The sequence below is a fragment of the Saccopteryx bilineata genome, chromosome 2 (assembly GCF_036850765.1).
Source record: "Saccopteryx bilineata isolate mSacBil1 chromosome 2, mSacBil1_pri_phased_curated, whole genome shotgun sequence".
NCBI lineage: Eukaryota > Metazoa > Chordata > Mammalia > Chiroptera > Emballonuridae > Saccopteryx > Saccopteryx bilineata.
Window position 1 is genome coordinate 328,415,064 of NC_089491.1, and position 25,597 is coordinate 328,440,660.

Below are 25,597 nucleotides of genomic sequence, written 5' to 3' on the forward strand. Positions count from 1 at the left end.
TAAAATTACCCTATGTGAACTGAACTAAACTATATTAAATAATAGATCAAAATGTTCAAAAGCAAGAATATAAGAAATTTAACCTCAAACATAAAAACCCTGGGACTTCTATAGCCTGGAGAATATGCATATTCTCTAAAATGGTAGATATAATTTGGCAAATTTTTAAACATCATGAAATTTTCTTTAGTATTTTGTTTGGTATTAATGTTTTATCTTCTGGACAAAAGCAATGAGGTAATATTTTCAAGCAATTATTTACTAACTATACTCACCCCAATAAAATAGTTAAATATACATTCATATTAATAATGAAATAATGCTGAAATTGAGAAAGTTTAGCACTAAATAAAATAACACATACACTATTAGTGATACTAGAGAACTACATCAGAGAAGATTAGAACTCCAGCCTTGTCAGGACGAATAAGCAGCAAGTTTATAAAGCACTAACTATAAATCAGGACCTAATCTAACGTTTTATGGTTGTTGGTTTTTTTTTTTAAATTATTAATTAGCGTGACATTCATTAATAACATATAAGTTTCAGGTGTACAGCTTCATAAAACAACATCAGTATACCACACTGTGTGCTTGCCCCCAAAGTCTAGTCTACCACGTCCATGTATTTGACCCTTTTTACTCTCTTCACCCTCTCACCCTTCCTTGCTGATAGCCGCCATGCTGTTGTCTGTATCTATGAAGGCTTTTTCTGTTGTTGCTTTTGTTTTATATCCCACAGACGAATGAAATCATATAGTTCTTGACCTTTTCCATCTGACATATTTTATTTAGCATGATACTCTCCAGATCCATGCAAGAGGTCGCAAATGGCAATGTCCTAAGTTTTATAAACGTTATTGAATTTAAACCTCAGAGCGACCCAATGGAATAGGTTGTTTCATCCCATTTTAGCGATGGAAAATGTAAAGCAGAGATTGGTTTAAGCAACTTCCTAGGATCCAAGTCACAGAGTTAGTAAGTGACAGTGCCAGGGTTTGAATCCTGCAGTTGGACTTTGGGTTCAACATAACCACCTCACACTCTTTCCCAACACCTCACACTCAATTTTCAGTCTCTCGGTCATTCACTATCTGTGAGTGCCCTCCCAGGACACACATTAACTATTACTATGCAATTAATGGCACACAGATTAAACACTTATCCCATGCTCATGTTGTTAAAATTCAGTAAAAGAGACATGCATAAATAATCTATATTATAAAGCATGACAAGATTTTGGGTAAGATAGAGAATTGATAGAGGATTGTAAAAATTTGTTTTTAGCCCTTTGCTCAATATTTAAGAAAAATGACCAGGGGGCAAGAGTATGGAAGTCTTTGAGGAAGAGGAGAAATATTCCTTGCGTCTTGAAGAATGCGGAAGGGGGATCCTGAGTGAAGAGAAGAATGCAAGACAGCATTAAAATATAAGAACAGACAGGGCGTGGATGAAGAACAAGGAGTGATGCAGCTTGCCTGCAACACAGGTGGGTCAAGAATTGCTCCATGCCAAAGAACACAGGCAGGCAGGTGAGCCAGACTGCAGACGCCGTAGTTGTTGAAAGCTCAGGGCAGGGGTATCAGACTTCATTCTGCTGACAAACACAGCAGCCGCCCCCTTTTTAAATTTTTTATGCAAAGTTAGGTCATGATGAAAACCAGAAAACAATCCTAATCTGGCCACAAAAATATGTAGGGTTGGAAAGAACAAGCAGGTAAGAGGTAACGGCCATGCTCAACATGGGAGGTACCAGAGCCTGGCGGCGCTGTGGTGACGAAGTCTGGTGAGGGCAGTGGGAGCAAGACAGGAGAGCAGGTAATGTAGCATTATGGAGGAAGCACAGTACCAGGTAACCATTCGGGCTGGGAAGGCATTAAAGAAGTAAGGGCTCTTGGTTATTAGCCAAAAGGCTGAACATACATAATCAGAAGGAGAACCAGGTTAAAGATGAGAACAAATGGCATTTTGAACGTTTCAGTTTGAGGAGTTTAAGCTCCCTCAGTTTGCTATGGATGAGAGTGATGCAGACGGGAGAGAGCACTGATCGGTGTGGAGAGGGTGAGAGGCAGTGATGCTCATAGAAGGCACAGCACATTTTCGATTGCTGCAGTATTTCCAAGTAGACCTAATCAGTGCAACAATCTCAACGGCGTCTGTGACTCAGAGGAGGAGACGTACGCCTCACGCATCTGGAGACCTTCATGTCAGAATCACAAAAACATTTTGCAAATAGGAAAAGGCATCATTTTAAGCATTTACTATTTGGGGCCTTTTTACCAGTTTGTAACAAATAGTTGGAGTCAATCACAGCCTGTTACACAAGCAGAATCTTACTAAGATCAGTGGACCCTGCTCTCTCTAAAGTGATTAGGACAAAAGGAAGCATTTAATATTTTTTCTAGTCTAAAGCAAAGAAGATTTAGGATATGATGACCTTGATAATCAGCTAAAAAGTATAACTATCACTGGGAACTCTTTTGTGAGTACACGTCAATCCCTTCTCCTCAGCCTTTTCAGATTGCTTTTTAAGAGCACTTTACAGAAACAGAGAAGTTGTTCTGACCATCTCGTCTACCAGAAGAAACAGGCATTAGGCTTTGTGGCCATGCATTTCTCAAGGACCCATAATAACAAACAATCAGAACAAAGGCGATTTCTGTGAGCCTGTTATATAGCAAGTGCCCATAAATGTTCTGTGGAAGGAATGTATACAATGCCCTTCATTACTGGCTGATTCCCTGAAAATCCTTCTGTTAACTCTTTTTTCTTATCTGCTTGGTTCTTCTCTTAACCCACTGCAATCAGGCTTGCCCCCAACCACTCCACGGAGTTTTCTCTTGTCAAAGTCAACACAAGAGAATTCTCTACCCTGACAAATTGAAGGGTCACTGCACGGTCATCTTTCCTGACCTCTGAGCAGCATGTAGCCCAGATAAACACCACCCGTGTCACGTTCCCCCGTGGCCTCCCTGATGCCATGCTCCTGAGTTTTGTTCCTCCCACACCCACTATTCCTGTGTGCAGGCCCTAAGTCCTGGGTTCTCCCTGCTAGCATATAAGGATGACATAAGTAGTGATGAGCATTAATACTCAAGTACCTTCCTAACTCTTCAGCCTTATCGCCTGCTACTCCAGATGCATACACAGCAGATTCCAAGACTCCTAACAGAGTTTAAACCCCTTCATTTTCCTTGTGTCTTTGTAAATGCTATTTTTCTCCTGTCTGTTAAATTTCTATCCATCTTCCAAAGTCCAGGAATTTCTGCCTTCTTAGAACCTTCATTAAACTCTCATTAAAGTTCCAATGGAGTATTATGTTTTACACACTGCCAAATCACCTCTTATTCCTGGCCTCACAGCTAGATTGTGCCTCAGCCTCCCTTCCAGGTAGATGTGATCATGGCATTACATCTCTGGAGGAACTGTAAGGCCAGGCGTCCTCAAGCCTCACTGTGCACCCGCATCAGCATAATGCAGGACTAAGTCAGACAGAAAGCCAAGAACCAGATGATTTCACTCGTATGGGAGGGGAGTAAAGGGTAGGAGGGCTCAAAGGCATGAGGACGGAAGAAGACCTGAGTTTGGGTGGTGGGCACACAATGTAAAATACAGATCAATTATCACAGAGATGGACACTTGAAACCTGTATAATCTCATAACCAGTAGCACCCTATAAATGTAATATAAAAAATTGACACTGGACCACACTTCCATGGATCATTTCACCACTCAGTCTGAGGTGCGGCCCAGGCATCCAGTGGTTTTGAATAGCCCCTCCGGTCATTCTAATGTGCAGCCAGGTTAGAACACCAAAGAAATCCATACAAACTATCAAATTAGGATGCTGCCATGCAGCTGCGCCACACACATATCCCACTAATACACTGACTAACTATACTATCACATTTTGTTTATGGACCTGTCTCCTGACCACATGCAAATACCTTGAGGGAAAGAACCAAGCCTCGTATGGGTTCATCTTGTATTTCCACTGCTGAGCCCAATAACTAACACTTTTAGAAGGTATCTGATAAGCATTTCTGAATGAAAGAAATAGACATATTCCTTATGTATCTCATTTGAAGTTTGATAGAATATTCTAACAATGGTTAAAATCATGAAAAAGAAACATCACGAGAGATAAGCACTTATACTTGAAACAATATCTTCATTTAATCTTTTTTATTCATTTTTAGTTGAAAATAGATCATAAAATCAAGTCACTTTTTCTGCCTACTCTTACTACTGTACTACAAAGATGCCTGATCTCTGTGAATGTGTGTTCTCTTAACATTTAAAAAGGGGGAAAAGTTGGGATAACACCTGAACTTCTATAGACTAGATCTGGGAAAAGAAGAAAAGTACAAGGGATGTCTGAAGGTTGCTGGTATTTGTGAGCTGGCGAGGTTTGGGAGACTGCAAAAACAAATTAAAAAGCCCTGGCCAGATGGCTCGGTTGGTTAGAGCATCATCCCAATACCCAGAAGTTATTGGTTCGATTCGGGTCAGGGCACATATAGGAATAGACTGATGTTTCTGTCTCTCTCTCTCTCTCCCTCTTTTTCTAAAATCAATAAGTATTTTTTTTAATAAAGTAGTTGACTACTTTATTAAAAAACAAATTAAAACAGTTTAGGAGAAATTTTATTTAGGAATATTTCTATATTCTTCCTCTACATGTAGGCCAGAGGTCTACAACAAAATAATGCACAGCCAAATAAAGCAGCACTGATAGTATCCTATAATTTAATTTATTAAAATTGTAGTCACAAAATTTTAATTTTTAGGGAGGAAATTAATTCATATTACTAAACAGATATTGGAGTCCATTTGAATTAAAGCAGATTCATCTGATTTATATCATGATACACTTATTTTAAAAAAGTGGACATGTATCTAAATATTATGGCCATTCTAATAATCAACTCCAGAATTTCAAAAATCATTATTATAAGATCTAATCCTTCTTAAGGTCTTAAGCTTCTCCTTGCTGTATCCTAAAACATGAAATCTGCTATTTAATGGCATTTACTTGAATATTTCTTCAAGCATTCTGAGATTGAAAAATAAACACAGACAAAAAAACATACCTTGCTAATTATCATTTTCACAGCTTTATTTTCCTACTTTGAAGATGGTTTTGTTACAAGATGTAATTGCCTCTGTAGAACATGCTTTTATTTCTGCCAAAGTAGACAAATTATGTTACACTGAATGTATCATCAATCACATGCTGCCAGCTAAGAAAAAAAGATGACAATGGTGAAAGGCAGTTCCCAGGTCCTGAGAGCAGTCATATTTCTCCTCTTATTTCCTTTTACACACCTTGAATGGGGGTGGGGGGCTTCAGAACTAGAGTGCCTCATGGTTCCTGGGCTCCCAGGGCAACGCCTGCACAGTGGGAAGGTGAGAAATTCTGCCACTGCCTCTATTTGTTGATTTCTTTAAAATTCCTAAACCCAGTCCTGGCCAGGTAGTTCAGTTGGTTAGAGCAAGGTTCTGATATGCCAAGGTTGTGGGTTTGATCCCCGGTCAGAGCACATGCAAGAATCAACCAGTGAATCCAATGAATGTATAGACAGGTGATAAAACAAGTTCTTGCCTCTCTTTCTCTCTCTCTCTCTCTCTCCTTCCCTCCCTCCCCCTCCCTAAAACCAATCAATAATAATAATAAATAAAAATAAAAACCTTCTTAAACCCAAAGTGCTTAATCTCCAAAGGAAAGAGAGTCATAAATAGGAACCTACTTATCCCTTAAAATACACAGCAGTTCTATAGTATTATTTAGTTCTTTCAGATTGTAAGGCATTTGGGTGAGGGACCTTTAGAGAGGAAGATTTCAGTTAACTTTGCTTTGACTCCAGTACATGTGGGTGAATCCCTTTCTTCATTAATGGAATGAGATTATAAAAGATTAATGAAGACTGCTTCTGGCAGAAAAGATCAGAATTTCGATAGCTGTAAAATTCAGTTACTTAATCCTCTGAAAACAAAACACAGAAGTAAAGGGCGGGGGATGGCAGTAGATGTGACACCATTCACTCCACTACTCAGACTGTCTGCACTGTCAAAGGCAGGAGAACAAGCTGTACAAATGACAAATAGCAAGCTATAATTCTTCAGGTGAAACTTCCAGTCTCAGAATGTTTGAAGAAAATATTCAAGTAAATGCCATTAAATAGCAGATTTCATGTTTTCGGATACAGCAAGGAGAAGCTTAAGACCTTAGGGAATAATTCAATTTTATTGTATCTGACTTTGGAAATTCTGGAATTAACAAATGGGATGGATATCATTTTTATATATTTAAGGTTGTTATGTCCCTCTATAGTTTATGTCACCCTTTCTTATCTCTGCTAATGTTCTCTCTCTTCTTTGTACTCCATTCAGCAGGAACAGAGACAGCCCCAAAGCCCTGGTGTCACACACCTCCCCTGCTGGGCACATGCTCATCCCTCTGCCCAGGCTGTTTTAGCATCGTCTCATCTTCATCTATAGATCACACATCCTTCCCCAGTATGCCTTCCCTAAACCACAAGAAGCTAGAGCCAGAAGCTGACCACAATTAAAACAAAGCTGTTTAAAAAAATAATAATAATAGGCCCTGGCCAGTTGGCTCAGTGGTAGAGCATCGGCCCGACATGTGGAAGTCCCAGGTTCAATTCCTGGCCAGGCACACAGGAAAAGCCCCCATATGCTTCTCCACCCTTCCCCCTCTCCTTTCTAGCTCTCTCCCCTCCCATAGCCAAGGCTACATTGGAGTAAAGTTGGCCTGGGCACTGAGGATGGCTCCATGGCCTCCACCTAAGATGCTAGAATAACTCTGGTTGTAACAGAGCAACGTCCCAGATGGGCCGAGCATTGCCCCGTAGTGGGCATGGTGGGTAGATCTCGGTAAAGTGCATGTGGGAGTCTGTCTCTCTGCTTCCCCGCTTCTCACTTCAGAAAAATACCAAAAAAAAAAAAAAAAAAAAAAAAAATCTAAAATAAAGACTAAATAAATAAATCTAGAAGATAATTAGATATGATCTCTGTATTTCTATCACTCAACACAGTGCTGGGCACCAAATTTCTAGTTCTCTATATTTCCTACACAATTATGGAGAATGGGTCAACAATGAACTGATTTGAATACACTGTATTAGCTTTTGTCATATGTTTAAATAATCTTTAGTAAACATTTAATTTCTGTTCAAGAAAAGGCAGCTGATTTATTATTAGTAACACTAAAGTAACAGCATTCTCATTAAAAAATTACTTAAGACTAAAAAATACAAAACTTTAACATCAACTAATTGTTCTCTGAAAGTAAAACTATTATTTACTTGAACTTCACTGCATTTCCTTAAAATTATTCTGAAATTAAACTTTGCACTCCTGTTATGTTACTGTACCTCTAATATTCTAATTCCAGTAAAGTGTGGCTAACAATTCAGATTCTGGTATTGTTGTGTGGCTTGTCTTAGAACGCATGCCTTGAGCTCTCTTCTCTCTTTTTTCATCCAATGTTTTGTTTTATGAACATGGACCAATGCAAACACATGAGTCTCAAGTCAAAAAACCCAAAGGATGATGGGTAGCTTTAATGGCACAGTAGCTAATCTGTGACATGCTTATGATATCTTTTTTTTTTTGTATTTTTTTTTCTGAAGCTGGAAACGGGGAGAGACAGACTCCCGCATGTGCCCGACCGAGATCCACCGGGCACGCCCACCAGGGGGCGATGCTCTGCCCCTCTGGGGTGTTGCTCTGCCGCGACCAGAGCCTCTCTAGTGCCTGGGGCAGAGGCCAAGGAGCCATCCCCAGCACCCAGGCCATCTTTGCTCCAATGGAGCCTTGGCTGCGGGAGGGGAAGAGAGAGACAGAGAGGAAGGGGGGGGTGGAGAAGCAAATGGGCACTTCTCCTATGTGCCCTGGCCAGGAATCGAACCCAGGTCCCCCGCACGCCAGGCCGACGCTCTACCGCTGAGCCAACCGGCCAGGGCCGCTTGTGATATTCTTATTTTACAATCTTTTTCTGGTAACATGTAAACAATAATTTTTCTTTGGATTATCCCAGGTTTCATAACTTAATTGTGGTATCTTCTCCATTAAAGTTTTAGAAGTTTTTTCCTTTATGCCTTAATTGGATCATTTCTAAATTCTCAGCTCTGACCAGAAGTAATACAAATGCCTACCTTTCTTCAAAGACAGCTTCCTGGTTCCCATTCCAGACTCTCATCCTACACCTCTGGGACACCAGATACAGTCACAAGAGGCTTCTGTCAGCATTAGGTGGCAGCCCTGGGACTGCTCCTTTGTCCTTTGTGCCCTCTCCTTCCCAAGTCCCCAGACAGCCCCCAGTGGGCTGGCCAGTGCTATCCCGCACAATGTATCAGAACAGCTCTCTGTCCTAAACTTCTGTCCTTGAAAGAAGCAATACAACTTTGGGATTTCCCAGGGGATCAACCTGGGAAAAAACATGGCACGAGCCAAAGTTTAACAAATACAGATGAATGCTACAGTTAGCAAGACCCCAAGCGTGGCCGGAGACAGGGGGACAGAGGAGTGCATTTCACTGACGCACACCTGGAGCAGGCACCAGGGCTCAGCTAGCTTCGCACCCTTTCTCTGTGCCTCCCAACCTTGCTGTCCTCGCTCCTCTTCTCACACTAGTCCTTTCCTATTAAGGACAGGCTATTTTTTCTGGGATTTTATCACCTTTTCCTTTTTAACCCCTGTTGGAAGAGGGGGTAATCTCAGCTCTTTTCTTAAAGAAGCATTTTCATAATTTCATTCATTTGGTCAAAATAAATGTTATTCCAAAGAAAAACTCTTTGTTTATTTATAGGAGTATCCTTTTGTAATTTCTTTTGTTTTCAAAACAATCAAAAAATATTCCTTCAGCCTGTTTCTCACATCTCAAAATGAAAATAAAGGAATCGTGGTTTCAGCCCAGACATGTAAAGAGCCTGGAAACTCTCACTCTCGTCCTGTAAATACCAAACTGGACACACTAAAAATCAATGATTTAAAAAAAATTTTTTTTATTAAGTGATGGCTGGGAAGGCAGAGAGACAGATTCCTGCATACACCCCAACTTAACTTTCTTGGTGGGATTTACCAAGAAAGCCCTCTACTCAGCAATTCTCTGCCCATCTGAGGCTGTTGCTCTGTTGCTTAGTAACCAAGCTATTTTAGCACCTGAAGCCAAGGGCATGGTGCCATCCTCAGTGCCCAGAGCCAGCTTGCTCTAATCAATTCAGCTATGGCTGAGGGAGATGAAGAGAGAGAGAAGGGAGAGGGGGTGGGGTAGAGAAGCTGATGGGTGCTTCTCCTGTGTACCCTGACTGGGAATCAAACCCAGGACTTCCACACACCAGGCCAATGCTCTACCACTGAGCCAACAGGCCATGTCCTGACTTATCCTGAACTTGTTGCAGAACTGAGGCAGTGGAACGAACCACTGACCCCCAAATATGGAGAAACAGGTGACACCAGAGAGGTTCAGCACTTGCAGCAGCAGAGGCTGGTGGAGCTGAAAAGAGGAGGACCACTGACTTGACTAGTAACTAGCACTCATTAGAAGCTGAGTGCAGGGAGTGGGAATGTTTTAGGGTGGTTCACACTTTCCTGGGCTTGCTGTGCAGGGACCCCATAAAGTAAGAGTCCATGACAGGTCCCCATGTGGAGCTGGTGGGAGAAAGAAAGCAACACCATTGTTAAACCTCCTAGATTCTCTTCTCTTCTTTAACAGGGTGGGGGAGGGCAGATTTCTGCAGGAGTACTAAAAACTTTTCCCAAAACAAAGCAAATAAACAAAATATCCCCAGAGTGAACAGGGGAAAAGAGTTCAAGGGAACAGACTGCAGATGCATTAGCCTGGGAGGGAATATGGGACAAGGGTGGGGGGATTTGGCAGTACTCTTAGACCAGGGACAGAAACGCTGTGAATTATAAATCCAACACACAAGCCCACTAAAAGAGGGCAGCTTAATCAGGTAATAGAACCCACTCTATTCCCCAGCACCTATCATACACTTCAGTACAGTACGAGTGACTCACAGCCAAGAGAGATGCAAGGCAGACCCTCTCTGAGGAGAAGTATATACTTAGGGAAACACAAAGTCAAGGGAAAAGACGAAGACAAGGATACTAGAAGAATTTGAAGCTTCTTGTACCTATGGCTACAAAAAATATAAAACACAGCCCAGCTCTCAGTTAAATTAACAAAAATCCTCATACAAAAGGCAAATGTACTTCAGTTCTTGTTACCTGATACAATGTGTCTGGCTTGCAACAAAAATGATAACGCATACGGAAGGTAAAAGAAGGAAAAGGTGAAAAGAAACAGCCTTGAGAGCAAAAGCAAGCATCCAAACTAGATTTAGATGTGACAGAGATGTTGTAGTTATCCATCAAGGAATTTAAGTAACTATTATTAATATGTTAAGGCCATAAATGGGAAAGTTGAAAACACAAGAACAGATGAATAATGTAAGCAGGGAGACAGAAACTCTCAATCAAAAAAAGGAAATGCTAGAGATAAAAAACTCTGTAATGATTCCATACATTGGTGGGACATAAAAACGAGACTAAGAGACATGGCCAAGAGTGTGGTGGTTATGGGGGGGGGGGAGGGAGGGAGGGAAGGAGGGAGAGGGGAAGGGGAGGGGGAGGGGCACAAAGAAAACTAGATAGAAGATGATGGAGGACAATCTGACTTTGGGTGATGGATATGCAACATAATTGAATGACAAGATAACCTGGACATGTTTTCTTTGAATATATGTATCCTGATTTATTGATGTCACCCCATTAAAATTAATAAAAATTTATTTATAAAAAACAAAACAAAACAAAAAAACAACAACTCTGTAATAGAAATGAGAATGCCTTTGATGGATTTATCCGTACACTTGAGTCTGAGGATAAAAATCAGTGAACACAAAGAAAGGTCAATAAAAGCTTCTCATTCTAAAATGCAAAGATAAAAAAACTCCAAGAGAGCCCTAGCTGGGTAGATCACTTTATTAGAATGTTGTCCCCAAATGCCAAGGTTGTGGGTTTGATTCTTGGTCAGGACACCTACAAGAGAACCAGTGAATGCATAAATGGGTGGAACAAATTGGTGTTCCTCTCCCTCTCCCCTTTTGTCCTCTCTAAAGTCAATAAATTTTAAAAAAGTTTAATCTCCAAGACAAACAAAAGAGAACATCCTAGAACTATGGGACAATATCAAAACTGTAGTACCATAAGAGAAGAGAGAATGGGACAGAATGAATATTCGAACTAGAATATCTGAGAACTTTCCAGAATTAGTGACAGACACTGACCCACAGATCCAGAAAGCTTAGGACACACAAAGCAAAAGAAATAGCAAAAAAAAAGAAAGGAAATTCCTTATACCTAAGCATATTCATATTTAAATGGCAAGATGAAAATATTGGAAGAAGCCAGAGGAGAAAATTACCTGACCTGTAGAGAATCAAGAAGAGCCGTATCGGACTTCTTGTCAGAAACCATGCAAGCAACATGTGAAGTCTTCAGAATGGTGCAAGAGAAGAAGAAGTAACTGATCACTCTACACCCAGGCAAGTTATGCTCTAAACATGAAGGGGAAACAAAGACTTCCTTAGACTGACAAAAACAGAGTGAATTTATCACCAGTAGTCCTGCCTGGCAAGAAATGTTCAATGAAATTTTTCAGAGATAAAGAAAAGGATACACGTCAGAAACTCAGCCACATTTAAAAAGGGAGCATCAGAGAAGGAATAACTCATGGTAACATATAATCTTTTCCTTTTCTCATTCTTTTGCTTAATTGATCTAAAATTGTACAGCATATAATCCATGAGATGAATGATAGAAGTGTCACAATGGATGAGAAGGAGGAATGAAGAATTCTCTCTCCTGGGATAGCTGCATTACACTTAAAACCTTACCAGGTCATTTGAAGGTAGACTTTAATTATTTAAAAATGCATATTGTAAACCTCGAGGCAACCACTAAAGAAGTTTTTTAAATGCCAAGCATAAGTGGTACATCAAAAGAGAATATAAAATGAAATCATAAAATGTTCAGTTAAAATGAAAGAAGGCAGAAAAGGAGGGAGGGGAGACGAGGCATAAAAACTCAGGCAAGTGACAACACAAAGACTGTGCAACTTCATCTACGCAAAGCACTTTGCCTGCGACAGTCTGAGCACACTCAACTGTCAGGCGGGGGCAGAACAAACAAGATGCCATTAGACACTGTCTACCAGAAGCCCACTTCACACACAAGGAATCGGATGGGTTAAAAGTAAACAGATGGAGAGAGAGAGCCCGGTTAATCCAATCAGGAGAGAGCTGCTGGCCTGGCCTGTGGTGGCACCGTGGCTGAAGCACTGACCTGGAACGCTGAGGTCGCCCGTTCGAAACCCTGGGCTTGCCAGGTCAGGATACATGGGAGTTGATGCTTCCTGCTCCTCCCCCCTTCTCTCTCTCTAAAAATGAATAACTAAAATTAAAAAAGAAAAGGAAAGAGCTGGCATAGTTATCTCTGTTTAAGACAAAGAAGAGAGAAGCATTAAAAGGGTTAGAGAGGTCGCACAGGAACGGTGGCCACAGCGGAACAACAGCGGGCGTCAGTACTGCTGCTGTGCTTCCAAGCTGCAGTCTGAAAATCCATCTAAATTTTAAACAGAAGGCGAACCTCTGAGATTAAAAAGTCACATTTATTTTTAAGGTCAGGCTGTAGGATCAAGGAAGACAGCCTGGGCAGCAAAGGCCCTCCAACCAACAAGAGGGGATGCACCACCCAGCACCAGCAGAGTCCACGCTTCCCTGACTGGCTGCACGGCCCGAGCGTGGACTGCCCACAGAGAAGTTTCTGGACAGCAGAGCCCCGTAGAACCACCACCAGGAATGATGCCAAACGGACAGGATATGTCTACAGTGAAATCCAGTCTGAACAATCATGGGAATTCTCAAGAGGGTTCAACTTAAACAGGATGTGGCCACCAGGCTGACAGGGACTGGGAACACGGGAAACCCCACGTGGTGCCTCGGAAGAGAGCAACCTATGATCTCTGCCACAACCTCTGGCCTTTTCAGAAGCAGGACTGGCAGAGCAAAACATGTCTAGTCTCTAAAGAAAACTGTGTCAGTGTGTGACAAACTGGTCTGTCAAATACACTCTGCCCCTACCATCCACCTATATTTACTTCTGTTTTATTTTTTCAGATAGTGAAGAGCTTCCCTAAGTTTTTATCTGTTTCGGTTTGTTTGCTTGTTTGCTTTTTTATTTCATACTATAATTTGCATTCTTTGATGCTAGTTTGGTTTTCCATGACTTGAGCTATTAATTATTTTTAGTAGTCACTTATATATAAAGGAATCTTACATTTAACTGTGCTGGTGGTGAAGTTATATTCCCCTTTCCCTATTAAAACTTATTTTTATTTCTCAGAAAGGAAAACTCAGAAATTAACCCTCTAACATAATTTTAAAAGGATAATGAATATTCTAATACTTGATGTTGTAAGGTAGTTCACTTCTAGTTTTCTGGAAGCTATGTTCAATTTCCTCAAGTAGGAAAATGTGTTAGTTACCAGATTCAAGTTTATAAAGGACTCATCCTAGCCCTGGCTGATTGGCTCAGTGATAGAGCATTGGCCTGGCGTGCAGGAGTCCCGGGTTCAATTCCTGGCCAGGGCACACAGGAGAAGCGCCCATCTGCTTCTCCATCCCTCCTCCTCTCCTTCCTCTCTGTCTCTCTCTTCCCCTCCCGCAGCCAAGGCTCCACTGGAGCAAAGTTGGCCCGGGCGCTGAGGATGGCTCCATGGCCTCTGCCTCAGACGCTAGAATGGCTCTGGTCGCAACAGAAAGATGCCCCAGATGGACAGAGCATCGCCCCCTGGTGGGCATGCCGGGTGGATCCCGGTCGGGCGCATGCGGGAGTCTGACTGCCTCCTCGTTTCCAACTTCAGAAAAATACAAAAAATAAAAAATATTTTAAAAAAATACAAGAAAGGACTCATCCTAGCATCTCCACTCCCCCAACTTTGCTGTACTGGCTTTCTTTGTGACCCTGGCAAGGGAATTATTTCTGTGTGCCTCAATGACGCCTCCTGAAATTGGCAAAAACAATGCCTGATTTCCCACTGCCTCACAGAGATGTTGTGGGGAAAAATGTGTTCGTGGAAGAAAAAAATTATATAAAAATCCCTAGGCATTTAAAAAGAAAAGACAGAGAAAGTAGACTACAGGAAAATAAAAGAGGAACTTTATATAATGATAAAGGCATTAATTCTGAAAAATAAAAAATAAAAAAAAACATTCTAAATGTGTCCAAACCTAACAGAGCATCAAAATATATGAGGCAAATACAGATAGAACTAAAAAAGTCATAAACAATTCTGTTGTTATGGAAAAGCTCTGGAGGGGACCCAAGACGGCTGCAGAGTAGGAGGAAGCCACACACACCTCCTCCGGGTGCCAAACCAGATTTATAGCTAAACTATAGAGCAATCAACCCAAATGACCAGGTGAAGGGCAGCTGAAAAGGAGTATCATATCCAAGGATTTATGGAAGAAGCTACACAGAGTCTGGTAAGAAGGGCAGAGACACGGAGAGGGCTGGTTCCTGCACCCAGATGCAGGGGTCGAGAAGCCAGAGGGATATCTCAGTGGCACACATCCCCCCTGAGGAGCATGGGGTTTCAAGCCCATGCCATGGTCCCCAAACCAGAGCACAGAAGAGCCTGCATAGCACCCAGCAGCAAAAATCAGCGGAGGATGTTGTCTGCTGAAAAGAGGAAGCAGTCTGCCAGAAATCCCAGGTGCTCTCCTAATGGGTCAACAAGGAGGAGCTGCTCTGGGGCACTCACCCAGGGCTCTGGTGAGAAGATGGTGACTCAGGGCATTCAGAAGCCATGAATAAAGAAAAACCAGATCTGGGTGGTGTGGCTCCGGAGAGAGATCTGGAGAGTCAGCTACTGAGAGGTCCCAGTCCTGAGTCATCATCCCACACTGCCCTCAGGCACCATCTCCCAGGGTCAGGCACTACTGTTCTTACAGCACCAGCTGGGCAAGTGCACTGACACGGTCCTCCAAACTCTGGTGACAGCACCCTGCCAAGATGGCGTCGGCAGAAAGGACAGTTGGCTGCACCCAACAGGGACCTGTGGTACACTTGTCCTCTGAGAAACTACAGGCAGACTCTCAGAAGGTCACTGAACTGTGTGGCCCATGTGGTTTTGGAACAGGGGCGGGGGGCAAGCTCTTCCCCTTCCTGCAGAATCAGCAGGGGCCACCCGCAAGGGAAGCCCGCCTTGACCTGTTTCCCCAAGTTCTGGTGGCCTCGTCCTACTTGAGCTCAGTTCTGTAGAAAGGAGGCTGGGGAGGGAGGGAGCTCCGCCCAGAGCAGGGGCCTTTGGAGCATGTGTCCCCCAACACTATCCATCAGGGTCTCCGATGGCATGGAGGACATGAATCAGGGGAGCCTTCATTTTGCTTTAGAAGTGATCTTAAAAAGCAAGCAAAGGATTAATTTAAAAACAGAGTCAATAAATAAACTTACAGGCCTACAGGTATGTATGGCTGAGTACCAGCCAGCATCAACTCTCATGCATATGTCATACTCATTTCTGAGGTCTCTCTGCTCTATTGGACTTTGGCGTATGGAGAACAAATATTTTATTTTGCCCAGTTTGACTTCTCCAATACCTAGCAAGGTTTTTGTCTCAAATAACTATCCAATAAATATCTACTGACTGTCTGAATCTGAATTTTACTACTAAATTATGTTCATCAATATTTAACTGTATGAATGAGCTGTTGTTTCATTAAAAATACAAAGTCCCAGATGAATTTATCTCTTAGAAGAGCTTGGTTTTACAGTCATCCTCTACTATCATCAAACCATCAACGGGTTTAATAACACAGTGAAACACAATGACCATAAATGCACAAATTGTTCACAGGGTTAAGGTGCCAGGTTGCTTTACTATTAATTAACTGTTAATTTATTCATCTTAAACGAGTCACAAATTAGTAATGCAATGTAAAAAACATGGATAGAATACTACAATTCAGAGAAGTAGATCTGCAAAAAAGATTAAAAATAAATGTCAATGTGTATACAGTACAGAAGGGTAACTCTTCACGAACCGATAGACTTTCAAATACCAGAATTTTGTCAATTTAAATTGTATATTAGGGCATAGTTAAATAATTTATACCTCTGTAATAAGCAAACAAAATGCAAATATGGAAGGAATACGTTATTAGACAAATCATAGGGACTGAAGATGAAAGACGTGGCACAAACACAATGTTTTATTCAGTTTTATATGGATGATTTGAATAAGAATGGAAAGGCAAATATATTATTGACTGTCATCCCTTTAAATTATGCAGCTTAGCATTCATGTTCAATTAAATTCTATCTGGTTAGGTTGAAGAGAAAAATTTTGAAATTTCAGTTACTTCCATAAAATTGCGAAAACTAGCATCTTATCTTTATGTAAGATTATTTTTGCACCAAGAAATAACTGTTTATTAGAAACTGCCAAGCTTCTTCAGATAACAGATGATTTCCATTTCACTATTTGAACATGTTCCACATATACCCAATAGACACAAATCTGATGTCCTGAAATAGGGCACAGGGGAACAATTATTTACCCAATAAAATGGACTGATATTCTTCTCCTAATATCAAATAATTCTTTCAAAGCTTCTTTAAAATATCCCTATTTGACTTACTGAAATTCAACTTCACTCAACTTTTCAACAAAGCGATTATAGAAAGTAAAGTCCATCTCCATAGGCTTGTAAACACTTGATGTTCACTCTGAGTCAGGCAGGGAAATGAGGTATACCATGGACCACTTACCTGACATGCGTTATAAAGAAGCTGGTGTTCTAGTTTCTTAATACCCAGAATCTGCTGAAACATCTCATAGAGCTGCTCCTTGCTCAGAATAAGTTCCGACACAGCACTCAGGGTCATCCTGTTTGGCTGCTTGCCCGGGTCCTCCTCACCCCTGTATATGGCATCGTATTTGGCGATCCATGAGCTCAGCACTGTCTCCTTGCTTAAGCCGTCAATCTCCGGCAAACTCCGCACACGTTTCTCTATGTTTTTTTTAAACACCTCTCTGAAGTCATTGGCAGAACATCCCCCACTCTGAACCATTCTGGCCACTCGATCACTCTTCAGAAAAACCTGGGGGGAGAAAAAAAACAAAATCCATGTATAACTAAGCAGGGACACCAACACCAGTTGCTTTTAGCAATCAAGCCAGAGTTACAACATTAAACATCTTACCCTGATTCAAATGTTTCACAAAACATGGTAACTAATGACATAATAGGGGCCCCAAATCTTCTCTTCAAATGTTAAAATATTTAGGAGAGAAAGTAACAAATGCTGATGAACCTATAAAATGATCCAACCTTGACTTACATGTCCCCCCACCCCAACACCACCGCCTGAAGGTCAGAGACATCTCTGCCAAATGACTCCTGTAAGGGTTAAGAAAGTATTTGGAGATATGAACCAGATTTCCTCTCTGCTCTTGGGAGTTCTGGCTAGTTCTCCAGCAGGGATAAGGTCCCCTAATGTCTGAGCGATGAGCTGAAGGCCAGTAGTGTGGTAAGTCCAGTATCCAAGTTGACACCCATCATGTATAGTTATATACTGCTTCACACCTGGGGGGTAAGGGACACCCATCCCATCCCTGATTTCACCAGTCTTCCAACTTCTCATGTGTTGCACACAGCTAGGAAGAATGATTGACAGAAAAGCAAAAATCTCTAAAAAATTTCTAGTTGTCCACTAATAGCAGGTAAAATATAAAATACAAACAATGATCAGTACAGAGAGAGATGCTCGTGAGAGGGTTAGGAAGAAAGAGTGATAAGTAATACGGTCATGTTACGTAAGAGATTGCACCATGATACAGAAATGCTGTATGTAATATTATTTTTATTGGAAAATATTTTAAGTTGAAACAAATTTATAAAAACTTGTAATTAAGTACAGAGCTAGAACGCAAGATATTTTTAAAGTGCAGTAAGACTGGCTTCAGAAAAACTCCTAATTACTTGCTATTTAATACCCTAAGTTGGCAGGCATTTCATATTTTCCAACTCCTTCCTAACAGTCAGTGCTAAATTCCACCAAGTCATCAAACCACATTTCGGAAGCGAGAACACTAATGAATTTAAATATCTGGTTTCTTAATTTCCCCTATAAAAAAACCACACCTAAAGCCATACTAACACAGTCTGGTTACATGGTATTTAATTGGTGTTTACTAAGTGTTAACAGTGTGTCCAACATCTTGTTAAGTGTTGGGGTCACAAAGAGAAAGGGACTGAGGACCCTTCCCTGCAACAGTGTATGTTCCCTGAGATGCAGAACAACAATAAAATACAACAGGAGCAATAATAAAAACCTACACAAAGGGAGGAAAAGCTAAGGAAAAACGTTATTAACTCTTCTGGGGAAGGCGGAGAGGGGAGGGCATTGGGCAGAGACAAGAGACCTACAATTTGATTTGACCTATGGGTTGAGTGAGGGGCAAAGGGAGAATAAAACACTTTTCAGAAAAATAAAAGAACAGCAGAGAGGCATTCCACAGCATGACCTCTGACGGAAATAAAACTTTTCATACTGCAGGAGCCTTACACATCAGGGCAAGGGCAAGGGCAAGGGCAAGGGCAGCGGAGGCTGGGCCACGCAGACCAACTGGGACCCGCTGGCAAAATGTGGTGTGGATCACACAAGGAGCCGGCGCCCACTATGGAAACCGGGAGCCAACGATGTGGGCGGCCGGCACGGCAATGTTGAGACAGAGACAAATAACCGGCAGTGGCATGAAGGAAGAGGAGAGACTGGGGTGTCAGTTACCAAAGGAGAGCAGCGGGCCAGCTGAGAGACAGGCAGCGCCGAGGGCAGAGGGCGCGGGCAGAGAGAGGGTGAACAGGCCAAGGTGATTCATAGAGTGTGAAAACTAAGGTAGGAAAAAACATTCTGATTTTATAATGTAGGAAAAAATAATATTATTTACAGCTTTTTTTTTCCTGGGGTACCCAGATTCTAGTAACCAAAAATAAAGACCGACGTGACACAAGGTATCTGTGTGTGTCTGTTTGATGTTTGTATATGGCGCTGGGTCATGGATAATTTAGTTTTGGTAGACGTCAGCTTTGAAGACAAGATACGGTATAAATAAAGAGAGTCAAGAATAAAACTAGCCCTGGCTGGGTACTCAGTTGAAGTGTCATCCTGATATGCCAAGGTTGCAGGTTTGATCTGCGGTCAGGGCACAAACAAGAATCAACAGATGAATGCATGAATGAGTGGAATGACAAATGAATGTTTTTCTCTCTTTCTCAAATCAATAAAAAAAAATACAATTCCATAAAATTCCTATATTTAAATGGTTGACAGAGAAAGTGGATCCAGGGGTTGGGTGGAGGGGTGGTGTCAGAATACCAGAAGGAAAAATATGACATATTAGCACATATTAGCAATTAGGAGAAGAGATAACCGAGAGAGAGAGAGAGAGAAAGAGAGAGAGAGAGAGAGAGAGAGAGAGAGTAAGTATAGAGTGCCACAAGAGAACTCAGCTGAAGTCACAAGAGAACTGACCGGTCTTTGTCACCAGTAGGTCACCTCTGGCAGAGACGGTTAGTGGGGTGGTGAAGAATGGAACCAACTGGCAGGAAGGGGGAGAGGACCAGTGGCAATGAAGTCAAGGCAGCAAATACAAACTGCTCTTTTTTTTAAAAAAAAAAAAACTTGAATGAAAAAGGCAGTGCGAGAGAGGGAGGTAAGCCAGATTGGAAAACTACACGAGGGCGACAGGGAAGACAACTCAGTAACAAGAGGCAGTTACGGTTCAGATGGCAAAATAACGATGGCAAGTCACATTTGAGCTGAGTTCCTAAGAGGCTGTTCTCTCTCTCTCAGCATGCGACCTGGGGAGACGCAAGCCGCCCGGAGGCAGAAAATCCAGGCCTCAGTGAACTGAGGTCTGCCAAGAGCCACCTGAGTGGGCAAGAAAACAAGTTCTTCATCTCAAATGATCAGGAGCTGACGCTGTCTCAGCTGCAGGATTGGCTGCAAGCTCTTGAGAAACCCTAAGCACAAACGCCCACCCAAGCCACCCCAAGATTCCTAGTCCTGAGAAACCCTGATAGTCTACATTGTTTTATGCTGTGAATTCTGGGATAAGCTGTCACACAACAATCAGAAATCCACTTGACTTCCTCTCTTACTCCTTTTGGGTTTCAGTCCAGTTATTTCCTCAAAGGAAGCCCTGCCCCCTTTCCTGTCCATCATCCCCACCCTCTCACCTTGCTCCACCAGATGTGCATTTACTGTTTGTCTCCCAAAAGAGAAAGCAGAGGGCACCCACACTCTTTGTTTGGTTTGCTGGTGAATCTGGTGCCTAATGCAGAGCCTGCCCTCCTCCCTGCCACCACACACACAGGAAGAGCTCATTAAAGATTTGTTGAAAAAAGTAATGGCTACCTACAGACACTGGGTTCTCTAAGGCTTGAGAGGTAGATTAGATGGTCATCTAGCTCACCGGTTTCCTAAGAGATGTCTGACTGTGGGAGTGGGACCAAGAGATGGGTGAATGCTCAGAAACAAAGTGTGAGAAGTGGTACAGCTGAAAGGCACGTGCTCCAGAGACAGAAGAGATTTTTCCCAAGAGAGGGAGGACAGCGCCCGAGGTGCAAAGCAGAAAGGAAGGCTGCTCTTCCTCCCCATCTCCGCTTTAGGATGCCCCACTGTCTGCCATCGGATAGGTCTGGGCACTCCATTCTGCATGTACGCCCCCTCCCGCCCCACCACGTGTGACTCCCCAGCCCTCCCACTTCACTGAAGCTTCAGACTTGGATCCCCAATACCAGCCATCAGCTCTCCTTCCATGCACCTCTGGTTCCCTAAACTAAACAAGCTTCCTGTGGAATTCATGACTCTTCCAGTTACGTGCTCTGCCTCCTGCCTGCTGGCTTCGGTGGATGTCACAACCCTGTTTCCCTCTCAAACTCCTCCATCACCTCCGTGTTATTTTCCCAACAGACAGCTTCTCGCCTAAACCTGCTGATTCTCCCGCTACATCCTCTCAAATCCCTCTTCCTGCCCCAAGAGTTCTTTATCCCTCACTATGACTCAGTTGTTAACAGCTATAGTCCCTTAACTGGCCCTCAGCCTCTTACCTGGCCTCTTACCTCAGAAATTTTCCTGGAAGCCACCCCACTCTGATCATCAGCTTCCCAATATATCCTCTTCACTGGTATCAAACTAATATTTCCTTTAAAAATAAAAAATAATACACACACACACACACACACACACACACACACACACGGTCAGCCCTAGCTGGTAGCTCAGTTGGTCAGAGTGTCATCCAAAAACACCAAGGTTGCAGGTTCAACCTCTTAGGGAACATACAGAAATCAACCAACGAACACATGGATAAGTGAAAAAACAATGTTTTGTTTGATGTCTCTTTTTCTCTTCCTCTCTCTAAAATCAACCAATTAATAAAAACATAGAAAAATATGGTCATTTTCGGCCCTGGCCGGTTGGCTCAGTGGTAGAGCATCGGCCCGGCGTGCAGGGGACCCGGGTTCGATTCCCGGCCAGGGCACATAGGAGAAGTGCCCATTTGCTTCTCCACCCCCCCTTCCTTCCTCTCTGTCTCTCTCTTCCCCTTCCGCAGCCAAGGCTCCATTGGAGCAAAGATGGCCCGGGCACTGGGGATGGCTACTTGGCCTCTGCCCCAGGCGCTAGAGTGGCTCTGGTCGCGGCAGAGCGACGCCCCGGAGGGGCAGAGCATCGCCCCCTGGTGCGCAGAGCGTCGCCCCTGGTGGGCTTGCTGGGTGGATCCCGGTTGGGCGCATGCGGGAGTCTGTCTGACTGTCTCTCCCCGTTTCCAGCTTCAGAAAGAAAAAATATATATATATGGTCATTTTCATCCTTCTCCAACTTAAAAATGTCTCCACTGACTGTCCACCTCAATCAACACAAAGGCCTCAGATCCTACTTCAACTGGCCTCACACCACCTCTCTGGTTTCATTAAGAGTCATTTTCTCTCTTTTAATCCCCAGACTCCAGTTCCATTGGCCTTTTTTTCAAAAAATCCACACTATCCATCTCACAGTCACCCAATAGTATCCCTTATTAGTGACTCTTCAGGTCCCCCGCTCAAGTGACCTTTCTTCAGAAATTCGTTTCCCAGTCACCCGGCGTCAGTCAGAACCTGTGTCATCTGTCAATCCTAGTATCCTTTCTTTTTCCTTTTAAGTACTTAACCGTTTTGTTACCGTAGAAGTTAAGTGAAGATTCTATTACCATCTTGTTTTCTTACTCACTCGGAAGTTCCATGAAGCCAGCGACTGTTCTAGTCACACTATGTCTGCACACCTAGCACCAGGCCAGCCACAGCCAGCACTCAGAAAATACCTACTGAAGAAGTACGTGAGGCAGAAATAAGTGGCTGAGATGGTTAAGCTAATAATTTCCTCATCCCACACAATTGCATACTTTTAATAACTAGGCAGTAAGGCTTACTGATTTTTAGTTAATGCATACACAAGAAAGAATTATAAGGCACTGGCCCGGTTTGTATGTACACGAGAAGGAAAAACACTTTAGGTCAGGGGCCTCAAACTCGCGGGCCGCGGGCCGCATGCGGCCCGCCGAACAATTTTGTGCGGCCCACAGACTAATCCACAAAGTTCAAAATATTTTGGATAAAATTAAGTAAACCTAGGGGCCTACTTGTATTTTTCATTTCTCTAGCTTCCTAGCTAGATATTAGCTTAGTTAACAGCAGTTGTGATGCGAACTACAGTTTCTGGTCGTTTTGTGACACTGAGTAAACTGCATGTACGATTGTGCTTGTTGTACTGATTTTTTTTTGTTTTCAACTGCAGTGAGAAAAGTGTTGCGTAACAGTTGCCTTTTGTAGACCTAGTGCGGCCCGCCTAATGGCTGTGATCTTGCTCTGCGGCCCACATGCTGAGTTGAGTTTGAGACCCCTGCTTTAGGTAAAAGCAAGCACAATGAGTGATGTCACAGAGAGAAGTGAAATTAGTTTGATGAAGAAAAAGTCTATTGTCTTAAAAACAATATTGTGTAATTCCCATACTCTGTGCTGCACTTACAGAAATGACAGGTTTTTTTTTGTTTTTTGGGTTTTTTTTAAAATAAATTTTTATTAATGGTAATGGGATGACATTAATAAATCAGGGTACATATATTCAAAGAAAACATGTCTAGGTTATTTTGTCATTAAATTATGTTGCGTACCCCTCGCCCAAAGTCAGATTGTCCTCCGCCACCCTCTATCTAGTTCTCTGTGCCCCTCCCCCTCCCCCAACTCTCTCCCTCCCTCCCTCCCATGTCCTCCCTCCCCCCACCCCTGGGAACCACCACACTCTTGTCCATGTCTCTTAGTCTCATTTTTATGTTCCACCAATGTATGGAATCATGTAGTTCTTGTTTTTTTCTGATTTACTTATTTCACTCCTTATAATGTTATCAAGATCCCACCATTTTGCTGTAAATGATCTGATGTCATCATTTCTTATGGCTGAGTAGTATTCCATAGTGTATATGTGCCACATCTTCTTTATCCAGTCTTCTATTGAAGGGCTTTTTGGTTTCCATGTCTTGGCCACTGTGAACAGTGCTGCAATGAACATGGGGCTACATGTGTCTTCACGTATCAATGTTTCTGAGGTTTTGGGGTATATACCCAGTAGAGGGATTGCTGGGTCATAAGGTAGTTCTATTTGCAGTTTTTTGAGGAACCACCATACTTTCCTCCATAATGGTTGTACTACTTTACAGTCCCACCAACAGTGAATGAGGGTTCCTTTTTCTCCACAGCCTCTCCAACATTTGCTATTACCCGTCTTGTTGATAATAGCTAATCTAACAGGAGTGAGGTGGTATCTCATTGTAGTTTTGATTTGCAAGAAATGACAGTTTTTAAAAATAATTTTTCGAGTGTTAGTTATGAAACTATATATAAATGGTGGATTTAGTCTCACTCAGCATCAGCTATCTCATTCCTGTATCCTGTCACGACTATTACCAAATCACAGGCAGGTCAAGCGCAGCCACAGGCAGAGACTGGTCCTAGAGCCAGTCTCCAGGCCTGGGGTGCACCAACACCGCTTTCTGTGCCCAGGGAGTTCGGTGCAAGTTCGTCTAGCGTACAGGTAATATGTTATTACACTGTCGCTGAAGCTGGCGTGGGAACTCAGTGTGTCACCAAACCCACTGATGAGCAAGTCTTCTGTCTTTCTAGAGCCCTTCACACATTACCTCCTTTTGTCCTCACAATCACCCTGTACGTTCTTTCACTTTCTTTTATAGATGAAATGGTTTAGGTTGAGTAGTGACTGGCCCAAGGTCACCAAGTCAGTGGAAGAATACATAGTCCTGCTGGGTGATGGCCAACCCCTCTGGAATGACCAATCATTGACCTTCCTACAAAAATGCCACCAATCACAGACAATTCAGAATGGGGGTCAGGAACCCAACCTCACAAAACTGTAACATACTCCATATGTTACATTTCTCCTCATTTCAGGGTGTTTTAACTTGCATGTGGTTCCTCAGTCTGGGCCCCATTAACTGTCACCCTTTCTATTCTCCTGCGCAGCTCATACATAAGAAGTCACTACATATCATGAGGAGATCATGGGGAACTAACAACAAAATTGAAATATGATGACTGTAACCAGAAACTACATATGCAAAGGATAAGTCTGCTCAGTTTGTCCAAATAAGACTTCAGATATACTCAGCCACAGAGGTACCTATTGTTCACGCGTTGCTTTTGATCGGAACTCTGCATTGCTTCTTTGATTCAAAAGGGTTGTGTAATGAAGAGAAAAACATTATCTGCTCGCCAGATCACTGTGGCTGTTTATGAGACGGCTCCTGGGAACGCTGCCAGTATGAGCTCAGCCGGGAAAATGCTGAGAAAATGAGGAGCCCCGCTCAGGAGATGCCTTTCTCTCCAATAATGCCAAACAAAATAATGCACTAATTCCCATAATCTATGTTGTCCACAGAGAAAAAAATAACAAACTTTTAAGCTATTTTCAGGTGCTAGCAATTCATGAGGCTTTGTAACAGGGATGAGTTTAGTCTTACTAGAGAGCAAACAATGTCTAGTTTCCCAAGATGAACACCAGGATTTTTTACTAGGTCGGCTTGCATGTCCAAAGCCAGTCAGTGGATTCCCTGTTGGCACTATATTGTGCCAGCCTGTTCATCCATCTAGGTCTCCCCGACCTACTTCCCAGTCCTCTCTTCCTTTGCTTCCGAAAACATATTTCCAATTTTAATAAACAGGAATGCTTGGTTAACCTCAACTTTCCAGTTTCCTCCCCCATACCTCATCCACATGTCCCATAAATATTCACCAGAGCATACTATGAGTTGGGCGCCATGCTTAATGTTGAGGATTTACTGATGATCTAATTACAAAGCTTGCTGCCTTTACGGAGCATACAGTGGAGGACACAATGACACATACAAAGATGACTATGGCTTGATGAACACTACAGAGGATTTTTGGAG

General features: G+C 42.5%; 1 protein-coding gene and 1 pseudogene across 4 annotated transcripts in view; one reads left to right on the forward strand and one right to left on the reverse strand.

Annotated features, from left to right (window-relative positions):
• CADPS2 (calcium dependent secretion activator 2) overlaps nucleotides 1-25,597 on the reverse strand; it is a 538,020-nt gene that overhangs the window by 348,142 nt on the left and 164,281 nt on the right. For all 4 annotated transcript variants that reach the window (XM_066262196.1, XM_066262195.1, XM_066262194.1 and 1 more), the window contains exon 3: nucleotides 16,864-17,196. In XM_066262196.1, the coding sequence (XP_066118293.1) occupies nucleotides 16,864-17,196 (333 nt within the window). The remainder of the gene's footprint in view (nucleotides 1-16,863; nucleotides 17,197-25,597) is intronic.
• On the forward strand, nucleotides 2,075-12,994 carry LOC136324522 (arginine/serine-rich protein PNISR pseudogene; annotated as a pseudogene).